Source organism: Coenobita brevimanus, chromosome 65 (assembly GCF_032717465.1).
Source record: "Coenobita brevimanus isolate Jiangsu-jjx chromosome 65, ASM3271746v2, whole genome shotgun sequence".
Taxonomy (NCBI): Eukaryota; Metazoa; Arthropoda; class Malacostraca; order Decapoda; family Coenobitidae; genus Coenobita; species Coenobita brevimanus.
The window spans coordinates 21,190,624-21,199,603 of NC_137018.1; the positions used below are offsets into that span (position 1 = coordinate 21,190,624).

Below are 8,980 nucleotides of genomic sequence, written 5' to 3' on the forward strand. Positions count from 1 at the left end.
CTTTTTCTGGAATTTTCCTTTACATGTTCTGTTAGGAAAAACGCCTGTACAAGATCCTGAAGCTTTGATCCCAACAGTTTTCATAGCTTCTTACATCTAGAGTATTCCAAATTATATTGTTACGTCCCAGTCCCCACACTGCCACAGGCTCCAACAGCAGTAGTTCAGTGCAGGAAGAGCGTTGCCCAGTGAGTTGTCATGCTATGGTCAGCCTTCAGGTGTGCAGTACACAAGATCAGCTGAGGGAAAAATAAACACTGGCCCCTTAAAGTTCACTGTGTTTATTTTCTGAGTAATTCCACTTAATAGTTTCCAATTTCACTGTTCTCACAAGCACTGGAGCTATACAGACTTTACTAGCTGCTATTACACATAATGCTTAACAACACTTCACAGTTATCACACTTAATGCTTGACACTTCACTGTTTTTTTCAAGTACCAATGATAAACAAACTTCAGTAACCCGTCACTGTTTGCCACTGTTTTCACAAGTACCAAAAATATACAATCTTCACTGACAGTAATTACACTTAATGCTTGCTAAGCAACTCTTCACAAACTTGACAAGCTGCGCTGCACTGACACTACACTCAAACCAAAACCAACTGCACTTCACTCACACTGAACTGAAACCTGACTAAACCTGTAATAATCTCAACCCCAGCTTATATAAGCTTGCATTGTTCTAATCTAGACTGATCTACATTCCACGAGAACAACAGCTGCCAATTCGAAGACAACCAAAACATAGGCCTACCACAGTTTTCTTACATTACATAACACTCTAAATCATTTACCATACGAACTTAAACTACATAATTCAACAAGCAATCATTTAAATAAAGCATTATAAAGAAAAAGAGCACAAAAATAAATGCATAACTTACGAAATAACTACGCTCACAAATAACGAGCAAACTGGCAACTCTGACTCGTACTGATACCGGAACTACTGTACATGAAACGCCGAGAAACTTCTCGAGCACCCAGCTGGCAAACCTCACTTCTTAATATTTGTATTGAAATCTCCAGTTAATAGAATTCTTTCAGATTTCCATTCTGTGCAGTAATGCTCTTAAACCCTGAATTGTATTTTCTGCCTGGTCTTCATATTTGCCTCTCTCCCAAGTGTTTGTTTTGGGGTGGCATGTTTAAATGTGCCACTATTATTCTCCCTAACATGTGTAAATCTCTAATGCAATCAGTTCTATCTGTGATGGTGTACAGTAAAAGTCCTCTCATTCGGCATCTGGTCTTATGGTATTTTTGGTCTTTCAGCAGTTTTTATAAATAGTCCCATTAAAAAAGTTCTCCGCTCTTCCAGCACATATGCTCAGCTGATTGGCATCTGCAATGGGGTCGCCAGCTTGCTGCTGGTACCCTTGTTCCCATAGTTGCCATTTTGGTGCTGTTGGTGCTAGATCTAGCTCTTTTCATAATAATTTAGCCCTTTTCATAATAATTTCTATAACTAGTGCGTTATGAAGTCCAATTTAGTGTGAAAATTTGAACAGTTCCTCTATTGCTTTGTGCATTTTAAAGTTCAGCTTAGTGCTTTTGATTATTTCTGCTTGCCAACACTGCAGCCATCATGATCGTCAGTGTGTGGCTTTGTGAGTTGGACCTTTTGAAAGTTTAAAAACTTTGTCGTGCTATTTTATGGTGTACATATGTAAATACACCAACGTTAATGTATGTTTATGTGTATTGCTTCATTAAATACATTAAATATAAGTTGCTTAAATATTTAGTGCTTAGGGTTGACCAATATTACTTACTAGACACTGAGATTGCCTTGGGGTGACTGACCATTATTGCTAAAAACTTTTTGGCAGAATTTCCCGGACATCTGGCAGTTTCTGATCTTTCGGCACCTGCTGGGTCCCGAAGATCCCAAATGAGAGGACTTTTACTGTATCTAGTTCTATCTCTTTGACTTGTAGATATTTCTTTCATACCAGAACTCCTCCTTTTTTCAAGTTTCTGTTATCTTCTCCAAATATTTTAATCCTCAAAGCTTAGGGTGTCGTTTGATATCCTTGGGATTTTTTTTTTTTCAGTTAGGCAAATAATATGAGGTTCCATTTCTTTTGTACAGTACAGTCTTTAATTCTAATAATTTGGATATCATTCTGTCTACATTTGAGTCTATCAACTTGATCATGTTGTTTACATATTTGACATAGAGTTTACTACCTCCTTTTTTCTTAGTCCCTGTTGTTTATGTACCACTTTCTTACTTGTAATCCCACTTCATTGTTTTAAAAAATAAAAATGCTCCTCTCTTCCTCTGACCTTTCCTCATTTTTTGTTTTTGCTTCTTCCCTTTCCTTCTTTAATAATCCACATTGATCCTGAGTCAGACATCTTTTTATCCATTTTTTTTATTTCTCTTTTTCCATGAGTTTATTAGCATTTTTTAAAATTTCATCTACAGCGTTCACGCTTTGGGAGGTTACTCTCAGGGGCCTTGACTTATTTCTCTCATTATTTCCCTAGTCTTTTGTGTTCCTGTATATATTTATCATGGATATCCTCTGATACTTCCTTCAATATGTTCATTATATTTACCATCTCCTTTCTGACTCTCGAGATTGTTTCTTATTTCTTCTTCATCTATATCAGTGATTACTAGAGATTTGTTGATATATGCTGATTCAATGACCCGTTTTCGGTTGTTTTTAATTATTTCTTTCACTTCCTTTCCAATGCTTTCTTCTGTTACTTTTGTTTCTAAATCTTTCTTTACTTCCACCATAATATCAGGATACGTAGTTTGTACTTCATCTTTGCAATTTCTCATTTCATTCACCTGAGTTATCTTCTCTTTAGTATCACTGTTTTGGTCTATCAGATTGCTTGCTTCCCTAGTTGTCTATGTATCATTTCTGAACTCCTCCATAATCTTCTCATAGGAGACAACTGTACTCGCCATTTCACTCGTCTTCTTTCTCAGTGAAACTACCTCAAGTGACAGCTCATCGTTATATCTTGTTTGCTTAATTCCTTTACTAATTTTTCCATTTCTTCCTTCTGCATACGTAGTTTCGTCTTAATTTCATCTGTTTCTGCTTGAAAAGTTTTCTCCAGTTAATTCACTTTCACTACTTCTTATGTTGCTCTTTCAACCGGTTCCGGGTAGAAATCATCATCCTGTTTTACCTTTATCCCTTCTCTTAATTACTTCCATAGCCACTTTTCCAAAAAAAATAGTACTCAGCTTGCAGAAAGATAATTCTTACTTAGAAATAACTTTTATAAATTAGCATCTCCCTGCTATCTTCCTGGTGATAACGAAGACAGCTGATCTTTGCGTTGTATCAGTGGATTCATTTGATGCACTGACTTGGATGTATCTTTTATTTGGACAACACATTTTTGCTTATACTTTCTCTACTATATTATAACATCACTTAATTTAGCCTAGTACAGAGCCTGACTCATATGAAGATGCTATTAGATGTGGCCAGTAGAGACCAACAGTGGCCAAGCGGAACAAATTGACCAGCGTCCTCTCTCGCGCTGCTCTCTCGTGTGAGAGAATATTACAGTATGAAAATGAAAAAAAATAAAAATAAAGAGTGTACATTACAAAAGTAGGGTCAGGTGACACAACCACGAAAGCTAGCAAAAATACGAAAGTGAATGAGAAAGTAACAGTGAAACTGAAAAAGCACGAAAGCGAATATGAAAACTTTAACAGCGAGAGTAATGAAGTAAGACACAGAAGGTAAGACTAAACAAAGGTGTGGCACAAAGATAAATGTAGAATAACAAATGGAGAGAGAGAGAGAGAGAGAGAGAGAGAGAGAGAGAGAGAGAGAGAGAGAGAATATGCCCCCATCACCATCACCACCACAATCATCAGTTTATTTTTTTCCCTACGGATGGGGTGAAATAGGATTCAGAAATAAGGCAAGTACGAACAGGGTAAAGCTGGCCACAGCAGCAGGCCCAGTGACAAGACCTGACCATCACTCCCTCATACTGAAACCCCGGAATCCTGCCACCATCTCTTAGGCCTAACCATTATTGCACAAGGGCCATAATCGAGGCGGCACAGGAGGCAGCATCACACCTTTTCTTTAGCTATTTACTGTGCTAATTACACCTTTTCATCCTCTTGTACGCTACTGAAGCAACCGAGTCAATACTAAAAATACTGAAACTGCCTAAAAAAGATTATCAGTGTATACTGTACATTATAAATAGCTCAAAAAAGGTGCAATGACACTAAGAATACAAGCAGTCCTGGCAGTACATTACCTTGGTGAGGGCCAGCATGGTGGGGGAATCCATGAGGCCCCTTAGGAAGATGAGCTCCGTATGTTGGTTGACCCCTGACCCCGCCTGACCCCCTGAGGACGATCCCACCGGACCCCGACATGACCCCTCCACCATTGAACCTGGCAGCAGAGGAGGTAGGTTAGAGAGAGAGAGAGAGAAAGAGAGAAATTCCCTCACCCTATTAAGATCGTCTGATACTAGTCTGAATAATGCAGACTTGTACAATCATTACTTACCAAGCTAAAAAAATAATAATAATATACACGACCAAAGCTTGGAGTTAAGTTAGTACATCTCTGGGATGTTTTCGCGAGTAATCCAGTCGTCACTATACCTCAGCTAATCTAGACTTTCCACTGATGAAGTCAGTCCAATGAGTCCTCCCCCCTAAAAAGAAAAATCAAGATGGAGTCACATTAAATCAGGATCTGCAGTTAAAATAAAGATCCTCTTTTTTTTTTTTTTTTTTAACTGTGAGCTCTAGATGTACCGTACCTTTCATTTGACTTCCACTCGATTTGATGCTGACTTTCTATTAATAAATCAAACCTGAAACCATGTTATGTGATTATTAATGCGCAGTATGTGATGAATCCCTTTAATACGATGACGTACTTCTGGTTTTACTTGATCAGAGATATTTTGCACTGAAGGCTATATTTAAGATCTCCAAAGATCTCTTTAATACCTGCATCCCCCCCCCCAACCCACCCAACCGTATCCACCGCCCCCACGTTACAAAAGGTGTCATAACTCTCAGACACAGCACAATCACCTCAGACACACCCCAGGCGCATATCAGACACACCACCAATACCCCACCCCCCAATCCTCCTCCAGCCATAAATGTGATGGTATTGAAATTCTGCTACTGCAATTTACCATATTTCATTTTCCAGAACGGTACAGTACTCACTGGGTGAATGACACAGGGACAAACACTGGGTGTGGCCATCCCAGTGAATGTGGCAATCATCACCAGATTGAAGGGGTTACCGTAATTTCTCTCGACTCTGACTTCCAAGCAAATGAGTAATAAACATTGATTTTTACGATTCTAGTGAAACTCCCTCAAAACCCACGTGGTGGTACAAATTACAATCAAAATGGACACGATTTTTAAAATCTCACAAAACACAGCATTTGGCGAAGGACAGATTACATACAGAGGAGTTACGATATTATCAGGTATGAATACATAAGAAATGCATAGTTTAACTACCTTCACTCCGATGACATTATGTTTTTTCCTGTTACTGCCAGACATATTTTATTAATCTAAAAAGGTACTTTTCGAACTGGAGGGGTTACATATAGCTTTCATTAACCCATCCATCCATTGCCAGACGCCATGTATCCCAAATGGGGTGGCCAAGGGCTTAGAGTTAATTGTTTTACAGGGAGGGGCACTAATCCTCCACCAACCCCATTTGACACGTAGGGATGCCAACAGCATCTGGTGTTCCTAGGCGGTCACCCATCCAAGTACTAACCAGACCCAACGTTGCTTAACTTCGCTGATCGGATGGGAAGCGGCTAGGTCAAGAGAATTAATTCTCTTGACCTAGGGAAGCGGTGTACTCAACGTGGCATGGCCGTCATTAACCCACTTTCTGTAATTCATCATTCCGATGTTGAATAAAATTGTCTGCAGGCAGCAAGATTCTAATATGTATTCAATTTGAAAGACTGAGTTAGAAAAACACGTTTACTATTTCGATATTATGATTACACTTTACCATTAAAAAAAAAAAAAAAAGTGAAAAATTCCATTAGTCGAAGGATTAACTCCTGCCAGATTATCTGTTTTCCTGTCTTCAGACGACAGCTTTAAGATAGGCTTTTTGAATCGGTGAGGTTAGAGAAAGCCTTCATTATCCCTTTTAGTATGAGAGGCCTTCCCTAATCTGAATGAAACTACATAGCTGCAGGAATAAACTACAAAAGACGTCACCAGACTTTATGGGTAAAAAAAATATATATATATTTATTATTTCGCCGCTAATGACGTACAGAACTTTTTATATACATTTCTGTCGAAATTCCAACAGTCAGGGAGTTAGAAAATATCTCCATCAAATCACTTCCTCCCCTACCTCACCCCGCCCCTCCAAAAAATATTATTCAGCTGACAGAAATCATACTAGGCCAACTGTTAGATAAAACTATTAAATCAAATACTCTTCATGCAAAATCGAATGCTGACACACACACACACACACACACACATACGATGGAAAGAGAACAGTGGGAGATGTTGGACACACAGTAGTGACTCGCTCCAATCTGGGCATGCTTCAGTTGTATCCGTTTAAATGAGTCACGTTCGTTATTTGGCTGAATTAAGTGATGATTCAACATAGCAGATGAGGTAATAGCAAAAAATGTAGTCTAAAGAAACATAAAAAAAATAAACAGTGCCCATGGAATTTGCTGATCTGGCGAAGTCACCAGACACTACACACCAAGGCGGGCAGACGCGGTAGGGATATGGTAAGTAGAGATTATCTTTCTATATGATGGATTACTTTGGAAAAGTGGCTCTAGAAGATGGTAAGAATAAGGGGGGGGGGAGAAAACGGGATGATGACTTCTACCCAGAACAGGATGAAACAGCAACTTATAATAAATTAGTCGAGAAAGTGAATAAACAAAAAAAAATTCAGTTGGAAACAGAGGAAATTAAAAAGGAATGGGATGCTTCTGAAAAGCCAAGTATTCCGGTAGATGGCACCACCATTTCGACAAACATTCCCTGCACTGTTTTAAAAGAATATTTTTCTTTGTTAAATATCTACACTTGTGTGAAACTGTGAATCATAGTACAGAAATTAAAATTTCATTGATGGCATTTGATGGCAACTCACCATTTCAGTGGTCCTGTATTATTTAATTTCTGCTACATTTAGTGCAAGTTAGGTTCTTAATACATAGTCTGTTCAGACTGTAAATTATGCCTGGTGGTTATCTTGACTCTATCAGTCTCTGTGTGGGCAGAAATTTAATGTCGAGTGTTATGCTGGGTGTTTTTAGTCCGACCTCTCGTCCTAAGAACACCAGCGACTGAGCGGGGTCCTCTTTCCGGACCAGAAGTAAAGCACCCACAAAGGAACAGGACATAAAAACCAGGCAGTGCACCTTAACACATCTGTTACCTTAATTCTTACACCGTGACAATATACACAAAGAGATATTGGATATGTATAGAGACAGGAAACACAGAATTAGCCTTTAATACAAATGGGTAGGGTTACACACACAATAGGTCACTCTTCACTTGTACATGGATATTCGATACTAATATTACAGTACCCGGATACTACTTCTAGGCAGAGATGGCGTTTTATATACTGAGTTCGTTTCACTAGGAGAGGACGTGACGAAGAGTGGGGGGAATGAATATTACCATAAGTGGGTAGGATGCGGGTCGCGACACTCGCGAGAGTCACTTAGTTGCAGCAGCACTAGGTCACAAGTTTCTGATGAACCCTGCATGCCTCTGACTTTAACCCATGATTTCTATAAGTCCTCCTGTATATAGTTATTGGTCTCTTCTGTTCCGCCAGGTATCGGGTCACTGTGCGCTGAGTGTAACTCTAATCACTTATATATCACTTGGGCCTTTACTCTGTTATTTGTCACTGTACACTCCTGCGTTGATTGTTCACTGTATTAGCCTTATTAGTGTCACTATGTACCTGTATTTTCCTTGGGTATCACCTGCTGCGCATCCTGGGCATGAGAGAGGGGCCCTACGGGGAGTCCTCCTGAAGGGGGCAGCGCACTGTCCGTAGGGGCGTCACTGCCCAGGTTGTAGTCGTCGTTGGGGTGCAGGGAGGCCCTCCGCTCTGGGGGACTCGACCTGGGAGGCGGCCCTCACATTGGGGCCGCGTCGGTGGGGTGCAGGGAGGCCCTCCGGTCTGGGGGCCTCGACCTGTTCTTACCTAATTGTATCTTCACAGGAATGAGTCAAGCTCGTACTGTCCCGTGTCTTAAACCATATTTATCGTACATATCCTTAAATTTGTGAATTGTTTTGGCACACACTATTTCATTCGGTAGTGCATTCCATTGATCAATTGCACTGTTTGGGAAACTGAATTTCCTTACGTCTTTATCACCTCTCTTCTTATGCAGTTTTTTGCAGTGTCCTCATGCTGATGCTTCTCCATACGTTAAGTAATCATTTATGTCTATTTTCTCCTTTCCTGATATGCACTTATATAGATCATGTCACCTCTTTTCCTTCTCTCCTGTAGTGTTGGTAGATTCAGTTTATTTAGTCTTTCTTCGTAGCTTAGGTCCCTTAAGCTTGGTATCCATCTTGTAGCGGCCCTTTGAACTTTTTCAATCTTGTCTATGTGCTTTTTGAGATGAGGACTCCAGACTATTGATGCATATTCCAGGGTTGGTCTAATGAATGATGTTATTATCCTTCTTAGCATGTCTTCATTTATGTATGTGAATGCTATTCTCATATTTGCAAGCAGTGTATACATGTTCCGTACCTTCTCGCTGATGTGGTCAGCCGGAGATAGTCTGTTATTGATAATCACACCTAGGTCTTTCTCTCTTTCTGATGTGTATAGGGTTTTATTTCCTAACTTATAATCCCAATCAGCTCTTTTTCCACTTTTACCAAACTTGATTACATGACACTTGTCCACATTGAATTCCATTTGCCATGTACTA

The 8,980-nt window shown here is 39.6% G+C and overlaps 1 protein-coding gene and 1 pseudogene across 2 annotated transcripts in view; both read right to left on the bottom strand.

The window, feature by feature from the left end:
• Positions 1–4,335, bottom strand: part of vari (MAGUK p55 subfamily member vari) — a 269,199-nt gene extending 264,864 nt beyond the window's left edge. For both annotated transcript variants that reach the window (XM_080276416.1, XM_080276415.1), the window contains exon 1: positions 4,268–4,335. In XM_080276416.1, the coding sequence (XP_080132542.1) occupies positions 4,268–4,300 (33 nt within the window). In that variant the 5' untranslated portion in view covers positions 4,301–4,335. The remainder of the gene's footprint in view (positions 1–4,267) is intronic.
• A 1,397-nt stretch (positions 4,336–5,732) lies between these two features.
• LOC145405152 (5S ribosomal RNA) lies at positions 5,733–5,891 on the bottom strand (annotated as a pseudogene).
• Between the last annotated feature and the right edge of the window lie 3,089 nt (positions 5,892–8,980).